The sequence below is a fragment of the Lingula anatina genome, chromosome 3, assembly GCF_051362555.1.
Source record: "Lingula anatina isolate TDL-2025a chromosome 3, LinAna3.0, whole genome shotgun sequence".
Lineage (NCBI taxonomy): Eukaryota > Metazoa > Brachiopoda > Lingulata > Lingulida > Lingulidae > Lingula > Lingula anatina.
The window spans coordinates 5,896,499-5,922,100 of NC_141769.1; the positions used below are offsets into that span (position 1 = coordinate 5,896,499).

General features: G+C 38.5%; 3 protein-coding genes across 5 annotated transcripts; 2 read left to right on the forward strand and 1 right to left on the reverse strand.

Moving 5' to 3' along the window:
• Positions 1–1,308: 1,308 nt before the first annotated feature.
• LOC106177509 (polypeptide N-acetylgalactosaminyltransferase 13) lies at positions 1,309–4,443 on the reverse strand. The gene is made up of 3 exons (XM_013560299.3): positions 3,784–4,443; positions 2,898–3,079; positions 1,309–2,479 (listed from the first exon to the last, which is right to left on the reverse strand). Exons 1-3 carry the CDS (start codon positions 4,441–4,443, stop codon positions 1,519–1,521), a joined length of 1,803 nt encoding a protein of 600 aa, XP_013415753.1. The 3' UTR covers positions 1,309–1,518.
• LOC106177508 (uncharacterized) lies at positions 4,311–20,917 on the forward strand. Of its 3 annotated transcripts, none has more exons than XM_013560298.2 (7): positions 4,311–4,478; positions 8,383–8,495; positions 9,192–9,806; positions 12,493–16,763; positions 17,087–17,225; positions 17,737–17,856; positions 18,299–20,917. In XM_013560298.2, the coding sequence occupies exons 3-7, from the start codon at positions 9,227–9,229 to the stop codon at positions 19,861–19,863; spliced, it is 6,675 nt and encodes a 2,224-aa protein (XP_013415752.2). In that variant the 5' UTR covers positions 4,311–4,478; positions 8,383–8,495; positions 9,192–9,226; the 3' UTR covers positions 19,864–20,917. The 3 variants fall into 3 exon arrangements, with proteins under 3 accessions (XP_013415752.2, XP_013415751.2, XP_013415750.2); XM_013560297.2 differs by lacking the exon at positions 4,311–4,478 and adding an exon at positions 6,078–6,356; XM_013560296.2 differs by lacking the exon at positions 4,311–4,478 and adding an exon at positions 6,078–6,269.
• A 1,992-nt stretch (positions 20,918–22,909) lies between these two features.
• LOC106177510 (uncharacterized) lies at positions 22,910–24,822 on the forward strand. Its single transcript, XM_013560300.2, has one exon. It carries the CDS (start codon positions 23,072–23,074, stop codon positions 23,885–23,887), a length of 816 nt encoding a protein of 271 aa, XP_013415754.1. The 5' UTR covers positions 22,910–23,071; the 3' UTR covers positions 23,888–24,822.
• Positions 24,823–25,602: the final 780 nt, after the last annotated feature.

Below are 25,602 nucleotides of genomic sequence, written 5' to 3' on the forward strand. Positions count from 1 at the left end.
AGCAGGTTCCTATGGGCCATGGTTGAAAAACTACCAGATGATATTTAAGTACTTTCAACCATTGCACTTGATTTCATTATCTCCTCTCTGTTACCCGTAGTTTGTTATCCCTTTAGTCATAATATTTTGAGTATACCTCTAGTGCCGTCTCTTATTGCAGATGCTTGGCTGTTGGTGGTACATGTAAGGGCCTCAAAATAACTTTCTGCCATCCAACAAGTTATTTTAAAATACTTTACAATGAGTAGGTTACCGATTGTCTTTTGTGTAATGATAATTAAAAAGGTAATCGTCTCGAAAGAAACTTCATTCCGTCTTCGTAGAAAACACGTTTAGTCTCTTTATTTTTATCGTGTTTAGTTTGGATTTTGATATGTCACTTGGAAAATAAATTATGCAATTTTTATAATGAGCGACATTCTGGATTTCAGATCAAGAGAAATAACTTTAAAAGGCAGAGATATCTAGTTAACTCACGTCAGTTTTGGAAAAGTCACATTAGCTCTGGTAAAATTAAAACATATTGGTAATTTTCTGTTTAAAATGGTCTGTTTGACATAATTGGCCAGTAAATGTAATCCAAAAGACGTCACTAGAGCTAAATATTCCAGCAGGCACAGTAACGATGGTATACAACATCAAATTAATGTCAACTGAAAACAATAATCCCCTTGATTATATAAGTAATTTTTGTGAAACTTTATAACACTTCAAAGTATTTATATGAAAGCTAAAATAATGTCGGTCCATCGCCGTTGGTATGACGTTGACAGAAAACCACTTTCTGGTAACACAACGTTCACATGTTAATGTTGATTGGATAACGTTGCGACCACTTTTTTCACATTTTCGGGTTACACAATGTTGTTCTATTGACGTTGATAGAGCAAATTCTCCAGATTTTAATCTTTTTTTAACTCTGGCCATTTTTATTGGTAACACCTCTGTCGAATTTGAACAAGCTAAGCGTCAGTCTCTTTTTTTTTTTTTTAATTTGAAGATTTCTCCAACAGTGTAGGCCTATAATTTGTATAAAAATATCCTGTTTGATGCTGACGTTACCTGTTATTCAGTCACAGTCTGTCGGATGTATTATCTTTTGCAGAGATAACCGTCATAATACGACAGTGTATATTGGTAAATCCCTGTTTAAGCCATTTATAATTAATTGATGGAACGTAAACGGATTTGAAGATCTAGAATGTGGTAGTTGCGCTATTGAAATGCGCCAAGCTGTGATCTTCAAACGTCACAGCAATTTGAAGCGGAAATATTCTTTTTTAAAGTTAAATCTCACAAAGACGTACAAAAATTTCTTAGATTATATTTCTTATGTCATATATGTATCTTTTACATAAAAAAGAAGGTAAATATTTAACTCGTAACGCATGATTTTTGGAGGGGGCTTAATATAAATATTAAAAAAATCTGGCCATAAAACCCATTGGAGATCTCAGACGTAAAGTAATATCATAGCATAAACCACGAGGATTGACAAGCAATATCATAAACAGCTAATTACGGGTAATGTGAATAATCCAAAGCATAGGAAAACGTCCACAATTGAAACGCGTTGTTCTCAGTCCTACAAATAGTGGCTTGCGGTGCTTGTTTCCCATCTAGTGGCTCTACTACCGCTGTCACTTGTTCTATACACAGAGTACGCTCAACTCCTCGGTCTATAATAGTAATAACAATATTGCCGTAAGAGGGCGTTATGGGATTCAAATCCCAAAACGTTTGTATATGCTTCATATCACAGTCTTGGAGTGTTAGCATCAGTGAAGGGTAGTGCAACGTGACGCATTTATCGCGTAATTTTAATCGCCCGTCGTGGTAGAGCGCAAATTCATTTTCGGGTCTGACGCGGGAATAATAACAATCATAGGTCATGACTATGTAACCATGGTCATCCACCTCCAAGCACGCCCTTGATGCCGTGTTCATGACCTCTCCGAAGTTCTTGGCGTTCAGTGGAGGGATATTATGCTCCGGAATTATATTGTTTAGAAACCAATCAAAGGATTTGCATTTATGGCGGTCTGTGATCCACGTTTTACGGCTGCGTATCAGGGCAATATCCCTCGGCGTGAAGTCGACACGTTTGTAATCAAAAGCTCTCGTTGCTGCGTACATGTAGCGTCTATATGGCCCCATCCAAAGTTCTGCAACTCGCATTATATTTTTGGCAACAATCTTCTCCTTGTCCCCGTCAAAGCTGTATGAGAAGGGCTTGAACACGTGACCGACGTGTGCACACGGCACTGTCATCACGGACCCCCCGCAAAGCCACACCCTAAAAGCGAGTTCGATGTTCTCTCCTCCCCATATGTTCAGCCCTTCGTCAAAGCCGCCGATTTCTTGGAAATATTTCTTAGTAACGGCTATTGCACACCCGACCAGTGTAGGGGTTCTGTACGCGTCTGCAAATGTTTTGAGTTTCTTTAATTCAAACTCCGGGGTTGCCATCCAGACATACCTGAAACACACAACTGACGGTCAACCGACTGTGTTAAAGGTGAAATAAATCGTCATAAAAATCATCACTCAAACTTGCAGTGATAAAAACTAAGTACTTATAAAGTATTTGCGTTACGTAGACCCTATATACATTTTAATGTTTTGTCAAAGACAATCTAACCTAGAAAGCGTGTGCTGATAAATATTTTACGGACGGATAAAAAAGGATGATCATTTAGAAAACTTTACCTCAGAATCATGTTGAGGAAATTTTTAACTTTTCACTTCATGCCTTAAAAGATTTATACATCAGATAGTTTTAAACCCCGTTTTAACAGAGCATTTGGTACAAAATGATTCGCCCAATGGGAACCGGTCTAGATCTTTCATTACACGAGACTTTCTCGTGCATGACACCTGCTTATATATATACTCACTTCATGTCCCATCCAAAGCCTCCCCTCATACGATCAGCTCCGCTTCTATAGGCAATGGTCCATTGGTCGATTTCGTCCACAGCTGGCTGTACCACGCTGTGCGGGTTGTCCTTGAGGTATTGAAGAATAGGCTCCACCCACCCGTGGTTCACCTCAGTATGGGCATCGTGAAATATGATGACCTAGGGTGTTACAGGGTGAAATTTCTGTTACCTTTGTCACAGTTGAAATGTTTTGATATTACAACAGAAGCCTCAAAATTTGACAAAAACAAAAAGAAAGAAAAAACTTACAGGTATTACTACGAGGAATATTACATCATAAAATGCTCATATAGATATTCTTTCAGATTAAATATTTACAAAGCATTCTCTAAAGTACGCTGTGAACCTCAACAGCCATTGTTACTAGTATGAAATGCAATAATATAGAGACGGCTAATCTGTCAACAAATTCCCAAGCGGTTCAAAAGATTGAAAGCCTCATCGTTTACTGGATCGATAGCATTTATGTGTGTGCTCCCCGATGTAACAGGAATGGTTGTCCGCTTGGAACCGTAGTCCGTTCCCCATTACTTTGTACAGTTGACATTCGTCCCATATACAAACCCCAATACTCCAACTAACCCTAACCTGTACTAATCATATATGGGAGCCCGAACTTCCATTCCTAGGACTTTCATTCCTGTCACACCTGAGCCAGTCAAAGCCAAACCTCCTTTGATTTTTCGCACAAAAATCGCCTAAGTTACCTTTCAATATATTACACATCCCGTGGAAGAAACTCGTGCTACAGGTCCTTGTTTTAGCAATAACTGGTAAATACCTCTTAAAGGAGGAAAACGCACAATAGGAAGCTATATATTTGTTCGCGCGTCCATACATACCTCTCCGGTTGCTAAACTGGCTGCTAGCATTCTAGCCCGTATCAGCCCCTCCCTTTTAATACTTCGTACCAGCCTGACTTTTTTGAGTAGTCGTATATATTTAGTCAAAGGTTCCTTTAGATCTTCGTTTTTACTAGCATCATCGATGAGTATTATTTCTACTAGGAGGCGGCTTGGGGTTCTGTCTAATAGAGCGTGAATAGCGCGCAGTAGCATTGAGAGAGCTTCATTGTAGAACGGCATAATAACCGTCACGTTTGGCAACTTGTCACGGTCATACACCAGTCTCTTGCAGTCTTGAGACCGTGCATCGGGGACGTCTCTTCGAAGCGGGAGACGATCACTTAGCGTGACATTGAGATTGTACACAGAGTCGGGAGGGCGGGGTCGATCGGCGCTGAGGATTTCTTTCCGGATTTCGTCCAATCGCTCTTGAATGACACCGTCGTCCTCCGCTGTTAATGCTTTAGCTTTGAGAATATCTCTCCTTACTATCCCCACGTCTTGTGAATGTCTCCAATTTATCTGAGATTCCTGTTCGACTTGTGTTAAACAGTACATGAATAGCACTGTGCTAAGCAAAGAAAGGACTAGAAGGCGAACAACCCATTTTCGTATCCAGCCAGCTTGGCCGGACATCTTCAACCGGCGTGGCAACATCTTGGTCTCCACTACCTGTCCCCTTGGTAACCCAGGTATTTAATTAACCATCCAAGCCGTAAGTTAGATCTTAAATCCCCCATCGCCTTCAGCTGTAAGGACTAATTTTGTTCCCCGTCTCACCTGCCATGTGAGCCTAAGGTGTATTGTATTGTGTTGGTCTCTGTATAAAGTATTGTAGGGCGTAATAACTGGGTCACCACGCCTATTTATAACCTTCTTAGTCAGTTCGACATTGTAGCTAAACCCATGCACCCCGCAGCAAGCCTTTGAAATATTAATATTTATGAATATTCTTTCATATAAGCTTTTGGGTTGCAATAAACACACGTGTTGGAGTTTTAATTTACTACCTAATATTTTCATTTTATCCAGTAAAAAGTCAGAAAAAATTGATTTAAGTGTAAAAAATATATTCAATTTATTTTAGCGGTCTGGCTTTTCTATCATTTGGTTATAAATATAGTCCGCAAAAATTGCTTATTTGTTGTATTTGAAGCTGAAAGAGTAAATTGGTACCGACTGCACCGGAGAAAAACTACAAGTATTGGCCTTTCTTAAAACCAAAGATCTACACACAGCCGATAGACTATATAAGTATTGTTTGTTGGGAAAAGTAGCTTTATTATGTGAATTATTTCCCGCGCCATTTTCTCGGGCCAGCATACTCAATGAGCAAACTATCTAAAATGATAATTTGCTTCAACATCCCCCCATAAAAAAAGTCGAATCATCCAGACTTATTTCATGCTTTTTATGTAATTTTATTGCTTATTCTTGCAACTACAGTATGAGTTGGATTGTTCATGCACTATGAGAGAGTCATAGAGGTAACTAAAACACATAATTATGATTTTGTCCGCTAAAAACATAAAAGAAGAATTCAGTGATTTAAATATTCAATCAATAAACTTCTTTAAAATAGTTGATTGCAAATAGGTTTGTCCATTAAAATTTTGAACGCTTTAATAAGAAAACAAAAATAACCATCTTGTAGGCTTATCAATACATTTCAAAATAGCTGAAGATGTTTGCGCAAATAATATACGGAGCTGCCTGCGAGAGGCCGTATAAAAATCTTCGTTGTCATATTCAGTTTGCTTGTTTTTAGACATGCAATCATTTTATAAAATTTTGTGAACCATTTAATTTAAAGATACGTTTTACTACTTCTAGAGCTGTGAATAAACACGAAGACATTACGTAGGCCTAACATCGGGCCTTCACATCACCGAGCGTATCAACTAAAATCAACTCTCTTTTAATATTTCGTTTTCTGTCAAAAACTCACTAAATGTGCTAATTTACACAATTTTCTGTTACCTCAGGCTCATATAAAGAGACAAATTAAGCACTTACTAGAATAACAAATTGTTTTGAATTCGTACCCTTGTTGATCTTTGTTCTACCATGCGCGCGGGCGCATAACGCATTTTAAAAAGAGAGAAAGAGAAAAAGATAGAGAGAGACTGTCTTCATATTCTGGTAGAACGCTCACGCGTGTAATAATAATAATAATAATAAGGGGTGATATATATATATATATATAATCTCTAAACATTGCTCTGCTGCGTCAAATGTCATTACAACTCAAATTGAGGTACCGGAAAAAACATTACCCACAATGCATTTGCAGTAATGGTCACGAAGGGATTAGAAGCAGTGCCATGCCCGCGCGAAGCGTGTTATGAAGATGCTTAACAGTAGATTCAAGCAAATATTGAACGCATAGAGAGCCCTCATACTGCTATATGATGAGACACGCCAAACTGGAGTCTGGAGTGAAACAATTGAACCTCGACACAGCGCAATATTGAGCTAGTATGGTAGGTTGTCGTTTAGAAAAAGCGCTACTTTCGAGTAGGAGGTCTGCTATCAAGAATGTATTACAATTATGGTGATGATTTATGCTGGTACGTGAAGGGGCCGTAGCAATAGTCCGAAGGTTCAATAGTCCGAAGGTTCATTGGTCCGAATATTCACTATAGAACCTTCGGACCAATGAACCCTTGATTAAAAAATCGATGAAAATTACGTAATTTCCACTCATTGAGCACAGTTCGTTAAATATAGTCAGATTTTCTGAACAGCAACTCGGACACATACGGCAGGTGTGCCTTTGTACAGCCTGTGCTAGGTATATCAGAAAACTTTTCAAACTGATCAGAAATTTATTATACTTATATCTTCTGAAAGGTAATACAAAAAACAGATGAATTCTTTTGGCACTTTTAAAATATTCCTAAAAGCAACAAAGATATTGAAGTTTTTTAACTGCAAAAATTCACCAAAAGTGTCCACACTCTTCAGCTAAAAACCTGTAACTACTGACCAGCGGTGATCACTCAGCTGTAGCTGCAGCTCAAATTGCTTGTGACCAATTAGGGCTGTATGTTAATCTAATGACCCGGAAACAAACCCAAATTGGCGACCGCACAAGCACATGGCTGGGATGGCTTCCGTGCAGATCATGTACTATAAATATTGCGCATCAAATAAACTATACTTCGCATGGTTCAATTTTCATGATTTTTCGGCATAATATTTATTGCAAATTTCATGAACTTTACATCACGCTTGGCTGTCACCTTGATTGGATAGTAAACGATTGTCGTAAAATCGCTAAATGATATTAAAATCGGGTACATAAACTTAAAAACCACCTAGGACAACCTAAGACTGCCACATTAATCCAATACAATGCAAAAATAAACTATAACAAGTGGTTAAAGCCTTCAAAACGAATGTCGTAAAGTCCCCATATACCTCCATAGAGACAATAAAATAGAAGAAGCTTGTGAAACAAGACTCGGCCAACTTAAACATAATAATCGAAATAAAATACTGCCGGGCATCGGAGCGGCCTAAAACTTGGCACGCTTACCGCAAATACTGCAGGCTACATCATCCCGTCGCTCGTTTGTAAATTCCCTGCATGGCATACGCACAATCAAACCGTATATCCAAATTGCACCTCTGATGTTTGAATTGGTCCTCTCTAACCTACCATTACGAAAAAGAAGCCATGCCATTGGACAATGCGACCTCTGCGGTTACGTCACTTCCTGATTTGAATAGTGTAGAGGACCAATTCAAACGAGTCTTGTTTCACAAGCTTCTTCTATTTTATTGTCTCTATGGAGGTATATGTACCCGATTTTAATATCATTTAGCGATTTTACGACAGTCGTTTACTATCCAATCAAGGTGACAGCCGAGCGTGCTTTACATGGCATAAATTACAAAAACTTCCATGCACTACTTATCTGAAATTTTTAACATTTTGTCGAGGCAAAACTTAAAAACGTCCTCAAATCAAAGTTCTCTAAGACTGCAACACGGGAAAATCAAATGGCCAGAATTTACTCTTTGATTTACAGCTTATCTAGTAAATGGCTTGTATTTGTTTATTTACACGGCGCTAAAAGAGAGATTTAAAAAAGGGGTGCCATAGGCTAGCTGTCAGCAGGCCGATATCAGTTTTACACTTCACTGCCCCTGGATAGTTACTACTGTAGCGCCCCTAGCGGATTGTGATATACCTACCTGTGCCATTCGTCCCAAAAACTAACCCTCACCTGTACTAATCACATGGGACCTAGGGCTTCTATTCCCAGGACTACCAGTCCTGCCACACTAGACCCATATACTGGATGTGGTAGCTCTGTTATTTGCTATATTTGTTTTATATACTTTACTGTATCTGTTGAATTTTTGCCACACATTTCATCTTGCTGCACCTAAGTGTAATGCCTATTTATAATGACAAAACCATACATACTTATATAGTCATGGATAATCAATAATTTGGAGTGCTTTAAATTGCCATTATCATATTTGGTACAATGAATTCATGAAGTCCACATTTTATAAATATTAATCAATATTATTACCTTTTTAGCTTCTATGTAAACATCTCTCTTTTTTCAATAATTTCAGTGATATATTGGCTTTAAATGCTTAGAAAATTAATGGATTCCAGTCAAGCTAACGGTACAGCTGATGCCACCCGCTGGAGTAGAAGAAACTCTGTGTCCATAACACTTAATTAGGTGAGTGTCACAGAGAAAAATGCAATAAACATACCTCCCCCCCCCCCCCCCCCCCCCCGCCTCTATGGAGAGCATAACTCAGCAATTTAACCAGCAGAGAATTTTATATTTGATCACATGATCTCTGTCCAAATGCCATGCATCACAAGTAGGAAAACATTTTTAATCTCTGTAGAAGCAATTTACTTTTTTATCATCATCATACAAGCGACAATGTAATACTGATTTTACTGGACTGTATTAGAAGTGTATACAACCCCCCCCCCTCCCCCCTCCACATGCCTTATAATAACCCCCATTGTTCAGTTGCACACAGGTTTACAGGGTAATTTTACTTCAAATAGGTAGCAACTACAAAATACTCTTCATCTGTTTTAACAGTTTAGGCTAATAACAACATATTAAATTAACTTTTGGGAAACTATATGGTGGCAGATTTTATGTTGCAGATGTTAAAGTGTATTAATCAGTATAGTGAAATTTTAATTTATCTGCATAAGGTTCAGTACAGAGTAGAGTTGGAGGTCTTCCAGTTTTATCTGGATATTTAGGTGTAGTATTTACTATTTATTACCAGTATGTGCTTCAGACCTCCCGCCCAATACATTTTGTGGGTATTTTTGTCAGGTGTACTTTCACATCTGAGAAATTGCATTTCAATCATGACTTAAAACATGTGTGTAATATCTATTTCAGTTGCTGAGAAAGGGAGCAAGATTGTTAATATCACAATGGAAAGCACGGAGCCCCAAGATACCCCCAAGTTCATCTCAGTCGAGAACATGAATGCTGACATTAACACCATGGGCCAGCAATTGCTGACCAGCCATTCAGACCCTACAGGTGGTCATGATGGCTCAGAAACATCGAGCTTTACTTCAGAGGTCAACCGTTTGCTGGAGTCGGAGCCATTTCTTCCAGATGCTGAGACAGGGCAGACATTTGTTGAAAGAGCTATGGAGCCCCAGGACTTTCCAATGTCCATATCAATGTCTGAGAATGTGGCCAGTGGCCTGCCACAGCTGACCAGCCATTTAAACCCCCCAGATGACCTCGATAGGTCAGAAACATTAAGCACATATTCGGAAGTCAACCGCGTGATGGAATTAGAGACCAACCTCTTAGGAAACGATTCCGAAAATCATGCCAGTAATGCTAACATTGTGCCTATGTACATGACTGTGGCAGGAAACTACTGTGGCGAGACAGAGCAGGTGGAGGCTGTATCTGTTGACTTGATTAAAAGGGAGCCTGCTTTGCTTTCCTGTGAGGATGACCCCTTCATGGGAGCCACCGTAACCAATGTTACAGGTACTAGTAATAAGTTGATAAAATCTGTGAATTGAATGGGAAAATTATTCACAGAACCTTCTTAAAGTTAGAACAGTGCTAAATGCAGAAATAAAAATCATTTATATTATTTTTTACTACTTTTAAGATTAATGATTGCCAATATTGAACACTTTAAAAATTCTGGAGAAAAAACTCTTCTTTCAAGCATAAAAAAGCACAGAATTGTGTTACAATCTTCTTGTCTTATATCGCTGTTACCTTATGGAGAAGTTGAGTTTTGCGCTTGTTTTTACCAGCAGTTTTACTACTTTTGTACTACTTTTTATGTACAGACACAGATGTGTCTGTACATATAGCCATCATCTGCGTCTGTCGTCGGTGCCGTCGTCGCCGTCGTGCACTTTTACCGATAACACGATAAGTGGAAAACTGTTTTTCCTTTTGGCTTGAAACTTTCAGAACTGATGAATATTCATAATACGCAGGTCAAGTTCGAAAATCAGCATGATCGGGCCATTTTTAGGGAAGTTATACTGTTTTTTCACTTTTTTCAGCATATATGCAGCACCGATAACACGATAAGTGGAAAACCATTTTACTTTTTTGATTGAAACTTACAAAACTGATGAATATTCATAATACGCAGGTCAAGTTCGAAAATCAGCATGATCGGGTCATTTTTAGGGAAGTTACGCTGTTTTTTCACTTTTTTCAACATATATGCAACACTGATAACACAATATAAGAAAAACAGATAGGCCAATTGTCATTAAACTCACAGGAGTGGTCAATCCTGCTAAAACGCAGGTTGAGTTAAAAAAATCAGCATAATTGGGCCATTATTTTAGAAGTTATGTTGTTTTTTCACATTTCCTCAGATTCAATTCTTAGGCATGTTAACAGTTTCATTATTTAATTAATAAGATATTAAAAGTGTTTGTTTGACATTTCCTGCATCTTTACAACATTGTTAGTTGATTTTGTAAAAATGATGGTTATTTTGTTATCATGTATTGTGTAATAACGTTTCAAAAATGGAAATAAACTCATATCATTGCAGTTTGTCAGATTCAATCATTCACTATGTTCAGAATCTCAGAATGGAGGAAATTGGACATTTAACACTGTTCTATTGATATTTTTCCCATCTCATCAATTTTCTTAGTTGGTCATATAAAAATGGCAGTAAAATATTTATTTTGTTTTATGTTTAAAAAGTGTTAAAAATGGAAATAAACCCATTTCAGAACAGTGCTGTCTTGTTTACATTTTGGCATTTTTAAGACATGACTTTGAAGTCCCATGAGCCTGCAGACCTTTGCTAGTCACATTTTCCGAATGTTCATGTTACTAATATTCTATTATGAAAACATTGATGGTCATTATGCTGTTAAACATTATGTAATATTGCATCAAAATTTGAAGAAACCCCTATTTTGGGCACTGCTCCCATGATGACCATTTAAGAAAAACCATGTCACTTACTGTTTTCAAACTTACAGGAAAGAAACATGGGTCTAAAATACAGCTTCAGTAGGCAATGCAGTCTGTTTGGTAATTTTTTTCTGGCAGTTAAACAGTTTTTTGTGAAAATTTAATTTTTCACATATTGGCATTTTCAAGGTGTGACTTTGAAGTTCCATGAGCCTGCAGACCTTTGCTAGTCACATTTTCTGAATGTTCATGTTACTTATATTCTATTATTAAAAATTGATGGTCATTATGCTGTTAAACAGTACGTAATATTGCATCAAAATTTGAAGAAACCCCTATATTGGGCACTGCTCCCATGATGACCATTTAAGAAAAACCATGTCACTTACTGTTTTCAAACTTACAGGAAAGAAACATGGGTGTAAAATACAGCTTCAGTAGGCAATGCAGTCTGTTTGGTAATTTTTTCTGGCAGTTAAACAGTTTTTTGTGAAAATTTAATTTTTCACATATTGGCATTTTCAAGGTGTGACTTTGTAGTTCCATGAGCCTGCAGACCTTTGCTTGTCACATTTTCTGAATGTCCGTGTTACTAATATTCTATTATTAAAAATTGATGGTCATTATGCTGTTAAGCATTATGTAATGTTGAATCAAAATAGAAGAAAACACAATTTTTGGTGCTGCTGCCATGATGACCATTATGGGAAAACTGTGTCACTTAAGCAATTGTATTGTTTTTTATGTCTTTAAACATTATGTAATATTATTTTATGCACTGTCATCATTTTTAAATATTGAAACTTTCATCATGTGACTTTGGTCTCTCATTGTCCTGAAACTGTAATCTTATTGAAGGGGTGGATTGAGACCATCTTCTGGGTCTTCCGGAAGACAGTCAGGTTATTAAGTTTATATTGACTGGTATCTATTTTTTTCTGTTGGAAGACCATCAAAATGGAGGATGGATCAACATAGATACTTTGGAATACTGTCAGTAAAATATCTCAGGTTCTGCCCGTCTTATCGACCATGTTACCTGTTGTGCATGATTAAAATTCAGTGTAGACTGACAGTACTATTATATATATATAACCATTATTTATTATTGCATCAAAATTGACAAAATGACCTTTTTTGCATCTTTATTTTCTGTTTTTTGTCTGTACATTTGACAGCTTTGCTGCCTTGTTGTATAATGCCTACATATTTAAGAGTTCCTGGTCAGGTTTATTCATTGGTGCAACTGTGTTTTTATTTATTTAAATAGGTAACACCTCACAGATGCAGTCTTTACAAGATTCCTCATTGGATCAAACCTCAATATCTGACTCTCTGCCTTGCATTCCGTCACTGAAGGAAGGACAGACCTGTGAAAGTCCCCTAACAGTTCAGGTGAAAAAGGAAATGGACAGCAGTTTGACAGAAGCCTTAGACCTGATACCTGAAATCACCATTAAAAGGGAAGCCAGGGACATGAAGACAGAAGTCTTAAAATTTCTAAAAGATCCCCAGAAAACTGAGACAGAAGATGGAAATTACTCCACCATTTTATCTGTCAAGAATATTTACGAGGACCAGCAAGGCAATGTTTGTGTTGTGGGTCTCCCTCTTGGGGCAGGACATATGGAAACCCCCGCTGACAGAATGGAGAGGTTAAAAAAATTGTGTAAACCCTGCAGTGTGATGCTGACAGACTTTGCTAACACATGGAAGGAGATGGATATCTACTCACGGTCATTTCACCAAAGAAAGTGTAGAAAGATTCAACCAGTGTACAACATTGATTTGATGACCTCTGTCAGAGGCCAGGCTCAGGCTGCTGTCAAATCCACAGAAGTCAAGAAACTGGGAGGGAAAAGAAAGCAGTTGAGCATACACGAGAAAATACAACAGAGGCTGAAAGCCTTGAAGAAGAGAGCCATGTTCTTTAAACGGCCACAACCTACTTCACAGGCATTGAAAAATAGAAAGTCACCCATCAAAAGAGCAAATCTAAAGAGAAAAGAAGAGAAAGAGAAAAAGGCTAAGAAAAAACCAGCAGCCACTCTGAAAAAGACTGTGAAGAAAACCTCCCATTCTGCTAAAATCAATAACTCTCGTAAAACTGCAAACAAGGCAAATTCTAAAAAAGGTAGTTCATTGAAAGTTAAACCAGGGATCAAATTGCCTCTATCTAAACAAGCAGTTAAGACAAAACCAAAGGTAGTAGCAAAGAGGACAGCTACAAAACCAGTGAGAGTCTCAAAAGAGAAAAAGAAAAGGAACCAACAAAAGAGAGTAGCTAATTCAGCAAGCAAACCTGCAGCAAGGCTTCCCTCTCAATCCCCCACCAGAGACACAGCTGTAAAAGCCCCTCTGAGGAGAATTCTGCCTGATGTAGTGCCAAAACAAACTGCCCTCAAGAGAAAACTTTCCCCCTCTCCTAAATCTGCCAGCCAAGGTGACAGAGCACATAGGGTGTATCAGTACAAATGCCTGCACTGTCCTTATAAAACTGGTGGCCATGCAAGGATAGTTGCCCACATCTACCAGCACTCTGATGTGGCTCCTTACTCCTGCGGGTCATGCAAAGAAATGATCTACTCTAGGGAGGACTGTCTTCAGCACAGCCGCGTAGTCCACCCTCGTCAAAAGGTCTCCTACAAGAAAAATATGATCAATGAATCCAAGTACTTCACTGTGGTTGATTTAAGTAGTGGGAAGGATGCCGAGGATAGTTTACCTGTGAAAAGATTGCTGACAGCCAGTGGGACACTGAAGAAAGCCAGTAAACAAGCCATGCCAAGGAGGGTCACTAGAAGCACAGCTCAGAATGTCCCCTCCATCTCAAGCAGTGTCTCTGATGAGAACAGTAGTTCTTCTAGCAACCAACATGTCAGCAGTGCCTTTGAGACTGGCCAGTCTGGTAATACAACAGGGAATGTGGCTTCCACTCTACTGTCCATAGTAGATCTGTTGACATCAGATCAGAATCAAAGGGAAAGAGTGTCGGAGAAAATAGAACAGCTGAAAAATTTAATCCAGTCTTCCCAGAATTCTCATCCTTCAGCTTCTAGTTACACACCGTCAGGTGGTGTATCAGGCAACTCAGCCAAGAAGACTAATCAAAGACAGACAAGGAGACAAGGTCGAGCATCAGTTTCTAATAAGTCTCAGAGATTGCCTGCCCCTGTTACATCCAGGGCCTCTCCCTGTACTATGCCAGTACAAACTAACAATGCAGCCGAAAAGGAAAGTGAAAATCAGCCCATGATGGACATTGGTCAAGCTCGTCCTCCAGAACACAGAGGTATCGACCAGTTCAACCTTACTCCTCCACCTTATAATACGGCCGTCCCGCAAGGTCCAGTCGGTTCAACCTGTGATGCTGCCAGTCAAGCAGGTGTGAACACAAGCCGAGAGGAGAGACAAGACCTCAACAATCAGATTTCTCAGTTTAACATTATAGCACCAAGTAACCAATTTTCCAGTCAGGGACAGCATGTACAAAACATGAACCAGTTTAACCTGCAGCCTTCTGCAACAACATCAGCCATAAGCTCTGCACAGTATGACGCTCAACATTTGGCCCCTCCCAGCCAGCAAATGGCCCCTTTCATCCAACATTTTGTCCCATCCAGTCGGCAAATGGCCCCTTCCAATCAGCAGGTGGCCCCATCTAGTCAGCAAATGGCCTCATCCAGGCAGCAAGTGGCCCCACCCAGTCAGAAAGGGGCCCTATCCAGTCAGCAAATGGCCCCTTTCGCTCAACATTTGGTCCCTTCCAATCAGCAAGTGACCCCATCCAGTCTGCAAGTGGCCCCACCCAGGCACCAAGTGGCCCCATCCAGTCAGCAAATGGCCCCATCCAGTCAGCAGGTGGCCCCATCCAGTCAGCAAATGGCCTCATCCAGTCAACAAGTGGCCCCAGCCGGTCAACCTTACCCAGTAATGATTAACCCAGTGCCTCAAGCCATGGGGAGACCTTTGTATCCATATGTCCACCAGCAACCTGGTTCTGTTCATGGAAATTCCCTTGTCAGACTACCAGAACGTGGGGCTTCATATCTAGATAGTGCTAGGCCTGTGCATGCTTATCCTCAAATGGTCACTCAACAGGCGAGTCTCACAGCTGGTCAAAATAAGCCTGTAGCTAGCTCCTCATTGTCACAAGTGCAGGATGGACAGGGTGAAGTGCTTCATCCACTGCTACCTCCACAAACGGTAGCAAATCAGACAATACCCTGCAACAGTTCTATACCGCGGATGGATGTTGTGAACAGGAGTACCAGTGTATCTCAAAATGAGGCGCAAGGGTGGAAAGAGAGCAGAGGCGAGACAGAAGTGGTATCTGAACAGGTTTTACTAGATAGGAATACACCTCAAACCCTTAGCAACTTGAAAGACTCCCTGTTGCGAGAACTTGTAAAGTTAAGGCAATCTGGAAAAATGCTATCTGATCAGCAGTACATGAATTTAGCAAAATCCCTAGTGAATTCAAGTCTGGAGAAGAATGAAGATACCAGAAAAGACCAGTGTTCTTCTCCACAATCCAGAATGCCCATAGGGCATCCAGAATTAAATCCAGTAGACAGAGATTCAGATGAGAATGTTGATCCAATCGGTGATTCAGAAGAAGAAGACATTTCTTTTATTTCAGAAACATTCAGATCTAATCTTGGTTCAGCTAGAGAAAAACTTTCTTCAGCGCTGGCTGCACAGACAGATCAGATAAAAGCTGACCAGAAGGCAGCAAAGAAAAAGGCAAAACAAGTTGACAAGGCACCTAAAAGTGAAGTGAGCGCAGATAAAGAGGGAAGGAGTCAGTTGAGTAAAGGAACTGCCTCAGAAAAGAAACACCCATTGCTGTTTAAATGTAGCCTATGTGGGTTTGAGGCTAATTTGGCTACAGAGGCCCAGGACCATGTGTATGAACAGCACATGAGTGTCAAAGTTTACAGATGTATCCATCCTGATTGTGGACTGAAGCTATCTACTCTCAGCTCCCTCAAGAGGCATTTTGAAAAGAGCCACAAGAACGTTCCATTTCAGTATTTGAAGGAAAATGCACCCAGTGTCATGAAGTTTATTAAAGTCATAACATTTGATAAGAAAGTAAATAAGAAATTGTCCACCAGAGATCATGTTAAGAGGCCACGCACAAGTAAAACCACAGCAAGAAAGTCCACGGGTAATCAGTCTTCAAGAAACAGTTCCCAAGGAGAAACTATATCATCTATTACAACAAGACAAGCCAGTCATCCTGTAGTAAACAGCCACAGAGCTTCCTCAAATACTGCCAACATAACATCAGTGTCCTCAGCTGTTCCTGGATGTGTTTCTCAGAATATTGTGGAACATTTCAAGTGTTCTTTTTGTGAGTTTCAGTGTCCAGACCAACACGGAATACTCGAACACTTAAGAGGGGCACATTTACAGAAAGCACAGTCAGTAGGATCAGGAAATACAAAAACACAGAAAAGTAGAGGAGAGGAGATGTGTAGAGTGTGTGGAGATTATGCTCTTACTTTTGGAAGCAAGATTTGTAATAGCTGCAAGGTGAGAGAACTGAACAGATTTTTTTTTCTTTATGCATGCTTTGTTTATGTAATGGGGAGGTGTAGATTATTTTTTTTTTTTTTAATTTGGTTTTGGTTTAAATACTTGTAGAATATTTAAAAAAGATGAATAGAATGTTAAATGAATTTGCCATAAAATATTGATGTGAAATAAGTTGTCTTTTTAATCTGACATTATAAAAAGATAATTATTACAGTAGAATGCATTTTTCTTGGCAAAAGCATACCAAAACAAAGAAACTTTTGTCATATTGGGAACAGTAGGCATGCAGTATCATAATTGATGATATTGGTTTATTTCAGATATTTTACTTAAAAGCTATTGACAGCAAGAAGCAGTTTAAGCACTGTACCCCAACATGTATAATCACTCTTGAGACAAGGGATATGTGCCCAGGATGCCGCTTTTTGAAATGTGTGACTTATGGAGTGGGCATAGAAGGTATATTAATTTGGAGTCATTTTTTCCATTTCTTTACTCTTACCAAAGAATTGTCGGTTTTATCTGTGTACATATGTGAATATAAGTAGATGAAAAGTATGTGTTCTAAATGTTCTGATTTCTTGCAAATAATGTAAATTTTAGAGCAATACTGTTTTTATTTTATGCTTACATTTTATACTTTAAGCCTTTTTGTTTAGAGTTTGATGGAAGTTTGTTAATAAATGAAATTTAGAAACCTCATGGAAAAATCACATTTTGATTATAAAATTTAATTGCTATAACAATTTAGAGATTTGATGGTGATTTAAAATTTAATGCTTTTTGTCATGAAGAAACATACAGATACATTTCTATATGGAGAATGATTTTTTTTTTAATTGAAAAAAGGTAGGCAAAGGAAAATGGATCCTTTTCATTGTGAAAACATGAAAAGGTACTTTTAAACTGATTTTGTACTTTTCTTTGTAAAATTTATGGTGGAATATAGATGTTGTAAAAATAATTTTAGTGGAACATGATAGAAGACTTGCAGAGATGAGGAAACCAGAGAATGTATGGGCAAATATGGCCAAGACTTCATCTGCCCAGCAAAGAAAAGACCAGTCTGCTCCTGTTAGGACTGCCTTAGGTATAAATAACATTTTATTCAAAAAAATCTTTAGGTAATATTATTAAGTCTTATTTTCTATCCTGGTATACTTTGCAATTCAGTTTTGAGTTTCTGCTTTTGATATCTTATTTTAACGTGGTTAGCTGGAATGTGGTAAAGATTTTGATTTGAATCAAGTCAGATTTTCATTTCTATTTTCAAAAATTATTCTGTATCCAGAGTCATGAATTTTTATCATTTGCATAATTTTAAAGAATTTTAATTTATTCAACTGTTTGTGTTTTGCACAAGAATTTAACATTTTTCCATTGTGATGTATTATTTCCATGTCAAAAATTGCATTTATTGAGAATTCCAGTAGCATTTTGTATTATTATTATTTTTTTTTTCATGTGTTAAAATACAAGACTGGGTTCTTCACCTTCAGTATTGTGCATTTTTTTTACATTTAATTCTATAGGTACGGCATCCTCCTACAGTGGAGATGTTGTGCTGGACAAAGACTATGTCTGTGGGCTCTGCGGTTTTTGTACCAAGTTTCCATTTGCCATGGAGGATCACATGAAAGTCCATAAAGAGGCTAGTGGCAACAGCAAGGAAGACATGGGAACGACTGATGTCAGGAACGCAACAACAGGGTCGGCTAAAAGCCATAGGGTTAAGGTGCGGAATGGTGGTGGAAAGATGAAGTACGTTCCAGAAAATATTCAAGCGAAAACGTCAGTCGCAGGGTCCAACAAGACCAAGAGTCAACCTGTAGGTAACGTTGAGGGAACAGCTTCCACCTCCAAAACTATTACTGATGGTGATGATGATAATGAGATCTTTGTTATAGATGAAACTGATAACCAAAGTTCAAAAGAGAACTCTGACACTTCCAAGAAAATGGTTGTCAGCTTGCCCTTTTCCAAACACAAAGAGAGAACAAAAGGGCCCCAAAAAGTGGAAAAAAATCCATCACAAGAAAGAACAGCTTCAGTCAATGCTTCCGCACATGTTGCTGGGATAAATACTGCTCCAAAGAACACTCTGCAAGAGTCAACAGTCACAGTGACCCCAAAACCCAAACAGACTGTAGCAGCACCCCGACAAGCCTGTTATATAGACAGACATGGGAAAAAGGTCTGTAGAAAATGTGGGAAATGTCTGAAAAAAATGGCTGCCAAACCTCCTCCTCAAGCTCCAGGCGAGTTCATCACCATTGAATCGGATGATGAAGAAGATGGGGATTCAGGTAAAAAGGCAGCCAAGGACAACACTACAAACACCCGGAACAGTACTGGAAATAAAAATGAGCAAGGGACTGAAAACAACCCAGTCAGTCCAGATATTAAGGAAGACGAGAAGGATGAAGAAAAAGATTCCCAACCTATACAGAAGAAAACAACCATCATAGAATATGACACTGGGAGTACTCTGAACATGGAGGTGTTTGATGAAGACGAAGTTTGTTCTGATGATGAGAGCCAGGAAGAGAAGAAGGCAGACTTTGTGAATGCTGAGGCTGTGGATTCCTTCGCTGGAGAGACGAATGGGGATTTATTGCATGGCACACAGATAGAGGTAGAGAAGGAGAAAAACTCAGTTTCAGCTGTTACCAGCAAGACTGCGCAGCCCCCTGATGTCATACCTACATCAACTTTAATGACCACCAGCCCCAAATCCAGCTTTACCAAGTGGCTGACTAGTCCACAGAAGAGGGACAGAACACCAGGGGAGATTACACAAGACAGCACCAATCCTGGGTCCCTTTCAGCTGTGCCTGTTGCAGAGAACACATGTGATTTTGGCACAGAAAACACCCAGTTACCAAAAACAAATGTGGATGCTACTACTACTACTCAGTCTGATTATCAAGTGCATGACACAGAGAATGTCAATGAAAAGGTGTCAAAATGGCTGTCTCAGCAGCAAGCTCCCATCAAAAAGGAAGCTGCACCCCAGCATTACTGCACCAACAACAATGTCAATAAGGATGAAGATGAATGCGTAATTGTACTCGATTCAGATGAAGAAGCTGTCTAAAAATGCTTTTGTACTGAGTGCAGGAAATGGTGTGACATGGAGAGGAAATCGGGTGATGATGATTGTAATTGAACTATTAACTGTTTTAGGGTTGAAAGCTTTTTGTAGCTCTCCTGGAGAGAAATATAGGTTTTAAAAATTATAAAATAAAGTATTATAATATATAGATCAATGCAATGTCCTAGATTAAAAAACTTACTTAAGAAAAAATTCCATTATGCTCAATTCTGTTTCCACAAATTGATAAATAGATCTTCCATTTTTATGATCAATTAATATTTATTGATTTTGTTAGAAACTGAAATTCGTTAGACTGTCTATATCATAAAAAGTCCAGTTATTTTCAAAAGGAACTTTAAAAAGCTTGTGACAAAATTAGTATTTTTTAAAAGAAGTATCTTTTGACAAAATCAGTATTTTTTTTTAAAGAAGTATCTTTTATAAACGTAAGGAAAAAGTCATCATGCTTAGCTCAACAGAAAACTAGTCTTATTTTTTTTTTTTTTTCATGTAAGCGTTGTGTTTTAGGGTAGGAAAAAAGAGGAATGAATTAAAAACTTAGAAGAGCAATGAATACATTAATAAATCGTCTTAACTTGCCCCACTGACTCCCATTTTATCTGGCACAGTATGCATTAACCTTTATGCTTGAAAATTGTAAACTACTGTTTCAGTTTTACATAAAAATTGATACATATCAGTAAAATGCTGTCACCAATAAATATTCTGTAGTGTTAAACAGAATCATGCTGAGAGCTGGAGTTAACTGGAGATGGTAGATGCATGCTAATAATGAAGTAGTTGCTAGTCGATTGTCACCCAGGGTACAGTAACAGTAAGTTACTAAAATGTCAGTTCAAACTATCGTCAACATATCAGTTAGGCCCTGAACAGATTGTATGTAATATTTTTATTCCAGTCAGAGTGCTCAAAAAGTTCTACAAAATATTGAAATAACATTTTAATCTCTAAATTTGTATTTTCACTTGTCAAATTGTACATGCTATAGGTGAATTATGAATGTACTTTAATTTCAAGAATAAAGACTTAAATTTAGGAAAGTTGTTTATATACAGAATACACTAAGAAGTTCACTTTCAGAAGAAAAAAAGTTGAATATATGTCGAACTTTATTTCAATATGAATATTTCATTTTTTTCTTTTTTGTCTAAGCATCATCACCCAAATTTTTATGTTACTCGATAATTTATTAAGCTTGATGTTACATTGATACTACATTCCATAATAAATTACAAGCCTGGAGTTTAGATATATACTTTTGGATTTATACTCTTGTATATAGCCTAGTTTGAAAAAACATTTCTCTGAAGAAAGGTTACCTGGGCTGAATTACCAGAAATGGATCTGAGGAACCTGTCGGTTGTGGTATAGTGATTGCGTTGTGGCTTCCGCGGCGCAACTAACACATTCAAGTATTGCTTTGGACAAAGCAACCTGAATGGCCAGTGTTTGTAGTCGTGCTAGAGTACATTTAAGGAAAGATAAGAGCATCCCAAGCACTCGGAGTATAACGATAAACGGAAACTACATCCATGGATCACGTAACACCCACCACAAGTCTATGGAAGCTAAATTACCGGGAGAATGGATGTAACAACTGCCTACTGCTACAACGGTTTGCTGCCGTTCATTCATGCAGTGAGCAGCTAGCAGCGGATGTTCACAAATTCCTGTGCAAGGGTTTACTAAGCCATGTTTTTCTGGTTTTTTTCCCTGTTACCAAGTGCTGACCTAAAGGGATGTTTTCTGGGTGATCCCTCTTTGTTGGAGACTCCATTACTTCTAAAATTTCACCCACCTATTTTATGTATATCCTGTACTGGTATGATGTTTGACTGGTAGATGGTGCCAAAGTGAATGGGGGGGGGGGGGGGGAGTCTTTTGTTCCCTTACTGAGAGTGAAGCATGTATTTTTTTTAAGTTGTACAAGGTGTTCTTAATCTAGCACCTTGTCCAAATTGTTGAAAACTTAAATATTTTTACGGCAACTTTATTTCAAGTGTACTACAGTACATGGCTTTACACGTTTATTCTCATATAAGGCTATCATTTATTATTTAAGAGAAAATGATTCATTTTTCCCTAAATTGTCGAACCGTAAAATGGTACAATCATAATTCCATCTAAATGAATGGCCGGTAATACAGTTTGTCCAATAAACAGGTATAAAGACATGGGTGATGACAGATTCCTCGGCTGATCACTGAGATAACTGAATCACTAGACACAGATAGAGGGTGTTGATAATAACATCTTCTAAATGCACGGATTTTTTTAATATTGCAATTTAAGCAATGTAACTGTGAATTAATAAAGTAATAAAAGAGTAAGTTTCATTTTTAAAAATCTCAAAAAGGCATACGTACCGTCAATTACCCGAAGCATTGGAGTTATATTTAAAATAAACAAAATTTTGTCAGTTAAAAAGAATCCAAAAATAACAGAGCAGGATTCAAAACAAAAATACCATGTAGCCTGGAAATTCCCCACTCAATTCCTTAATATGGAAAAAGCCCTTTGCGCACGTGGAAAAGTCCCGCCATTTCTTTGTTTACATACTATCCTTATATGGCGAATATCCGGGTGAAATGCACCGTAAAGCTTGGGGTCACAAGAATTTGACTCACTGATTTTATTCAACTACTAATATCGTTCTCACCCAGCATATTCACACAATGATATATTTCTGTGCTGAAAAATATGACCTCACGTTTTGCTTTAACTTCGTCCTTTATCCCAGTAAACGGTCTTCTTTTGTGTCTGAGTAACAGGGCATGAATGTATCGATAAACAGCTCAGGAATTTACTAGCGGTCATGACGTGGCAGCCTTAGTAACAACCAGTTATTGCCAGCTACGGGGTCACGGCTATTTTAGGACGGAAGGGGAAATTGAATAATCATTGACGTCACTGTGCGCTGATTGGCCAGAGTTATCGGGCACCTGTCATGTGATTATCTATGAGAGAATCTGATTGGACACCAAAAATAGAATGACGTCATGGGCTGTTTGAACTCTACTCATGGTTTAACAATAAACGGCCATTCTTGAATTACGTAGCAGGTAGAGTACTCATATTTAGAGTTACTCTCCTTACTTGAGCTTTATTATTGTCATTAATCTAGTCAGGGGAACATATTGGGTTCTCTGACACTAAGAACGTCAAACGACGACCAAAGGATCATAAAATGGGTACCGAAGCACACCGTTTGATCACAGTTTCTTTGGGAAAAATCGCACAATGCAGACAACAACGTGGTGGAGTCAATTTGCATAAAAGCCTTCTTGTAACAAAGGTGCTATACAAAGCCAGGACTGCTTACATGATGCAGAATTTTCGTGAGGTAGTAGACTCTAAAACCAGGACGGCTAAGACACACTCATCGAGCGAGAAACAGGTCAGTAAATCCAAATCTGCTGAAACCACGCTACAAGTACAAATTCACCCCACGCCGGCGGGAAATGCCGCGCCATGTGACTCTGAGAGTGCAGGTTGCATAAGCCCGTCTGAGACCCACGAGGACAAAGAAAACATTCCCCCTGCACAAGAAATGAGTGCTGAAACAAAGGACAGTTTTGAAAATTCCGACGAAAATATGATCTCAAAAGAGTCGAGTTTAGACAATAAATCGGACGTTGATAACAATGCTGATTCCGAGTGCGCAAAATGCGTGAAACGTCGACTCAGTGAAACCGAGCTCGCCGTGGACTCTATTTCCCCCGTTAAACGCTCAAAGTTTTGCGATGCGGAGACACAAGTAGACACAGAGCCCATGCAGACGGAAACGACTCAGATCTCAAACTTGGTGAACATTTTCAGTTCGGGCTTCACTGGATTGATTTCCAATAGTCATAACAATAACAGTTCAGTGGAGAATTCGATCCAAACAGCTGAGAAAACTAGGCTGGGCTCAGACACCCAATCGACTATTTCTCAGTGTGGGAAGCACATAAAAGAAGCCTTTGAGACCCTGGCCCGTCCCGTTATCGCTCTCACAGTATGAGCAACCGGAAAACCTCCCGAGTTGATTCAGTCGTTTACCTTTGTGTGGGGTACGTGGCACAGGCTATCCCAAAGGCCAAGCCCCCCAAGCCGGACTGGTGCAAACCACAACGCACTAGCGTTACCTGTAAAGGAAAGGTGCTGTAACTCTTTATTTACCAGCAAGTGCCTTGTGGCAATACGGTGCCGAAGCCAATGTTTAATTCCCGTTGGAGGAATATTGAACGATTTGCAGTGATGTTGACAGTATTCTGTGGTTTAATGAAGCAAACTGTTTCAAAACCTATAAGATAAACTCTTGATTATATTTAAAAAAGAAAAAAAATGCGTTCAGACTTTGAATGTTACAAGTTTATACCCTCAGGGACTCGATGTGATTAAGGGCATACAGACTTAACAGTAACATTTAGTGAGATCTGTTTGAACGTGGTCAGTGAGTGTGAACAATGAAATCCATATGTTGGAAATAATACAGGTGCGATTGCAGATGGATTTACGATTAATTGATACTCCTTATGTTAAAATGTGGAATTTGATACGCCAAAAATGCTCTTTTGTCATCTGTCATTATTATTTTTATTGTCATGAGAGAACCTGCGTATTTTAGGTTGTTCTTGTAGAATAGAGATTCAGAATCAGACTTTAGTGCAATTTATTAACTACAGTCTTGAAAACGAGCGATTTAAGTGTGGTAGAAGTGAGTAAATCTGTTGTTTTCTGTAGGCAAGATGTGTAAATATGTCACACCTTGCATTCAATAGACGGAGAATGAGTCATGGTCATACGTTCCTCCATCATGACAAAGTCCATGAAATGGATTCATGCCTAAAGAATGCACATGTAAAATCGTCATATATCGTCTCGTAATACATTCAATGTGATCACCCTGTTATTGTTTCTCTTGAAATAAAAGAGATGTATTAATTTGAAATGTAATTTTTCTCTTGTTGACTTTTTGATGCAAAGAAAAATGGCTTGGACGACTTCTTGGAAACGACCCTGGCAAGTTGCCATTGTGAACTGTTTGATATCACTAGGCGGATGTAAACAGTAGAATAGATTAGCGCGTCATATATGCTCAAGATCCACATCAGTGATCGATAGCGCGAAAGCAGTAATATAATATTACTTCCCTTTTCATTTTAACTACTGCACGTATTAGATGATATACGAAAATTAACTATTTAACACCCACATCCTATGTTTTTTCTTTAGTGGAAAACAACCTGCTCCACAGAAAAAATAGTCACTGCTTGTTTTGTTGTTCATTTTTCTCAGAAAAAGGAAAGATGCATTTCCAGAATTATTTTTCCTTGAAGCGTGTGCAACTTGAGCTCATCTGTTGCAGACGATATCTTGTTCAACATGGCTGACCTTTTCTGCACACGAGGTGGGTCTTCTTTCAGAGACTCAAGGGCGGTGCAAGCTTGACCTAATAACAGTGGCGTGATATATCTACTACGATCTACTACGTGTCTTGATGACGAATAAAAGATAACTAAGGTGGCACCATTACGGCCGCAGTTACGAAATCGGGCAGGTGAAAATTTATGCCCACCTTCTAACTTACGAAATCTGATCTCTGTGCTATGAATAATGCGTTGGATAATTCATAGATATATTTTGTTGCAGTGATTTATTTAGTATATAATGAATTTTTAGATTATTGTGATGAATTTTTTCAACTATGTCCGGATTCCAAACTGTTATGACGGT

Excerpts from the sequence above, each read along its gene's own strand:
- LOC106177509 (XM_013560299.3), bottom strand. The coding sequence starts at position 4,443 with ATGTTGCCACGCCGGTTGAAGATGTCCGGCCAAGCTGGCTGGATACGA. Across the intron at positions 3,080-3,783 it reads CCAGTTTAGCAACCGGAGAG|GTCATCATATTTCACGATGC; the intron begins GTATGTATGGAC and ends GTAACACCCTAG. Across the intron at positions 2,480-2,897 it reads GGCTTTGGATGGGACATGAA|GTATGTCTGGATGGCAACCC; the intron begins GTGAGTATATAT and ends TGTGTGTTTCAG.
- LOC106177508 (XM_013560298.2), top strand. The coding sequence starts at position 9,227 with ATGGAAAGCACGGAGCCCCAAGATACCCCCAAGTTCATCTCAGTCGAG. Across the intron at positions 9,807-12,492 it reads CACCGTAACCAATGTTACAG|GTAACACCTCACAGATGCAG; the intron begins GTACTAGTAATA and ends TTATTTAAATAG. Across the intron at positions 16,764-17,086 it reads AGATTTGTAATAGCTGCAAG|ATATTTTACTTAAAAGCTAT; the intron begins GTGAGAGAACTG and ends GGTTTATTTCAG.
- LOC106177510 (XM_013560300.2), top strand. The coding sequence starts at position 23,072 with ATGGGTACCGAAGCACACCGTTTGATCACAGTTTCTTTGGGAAAAATC.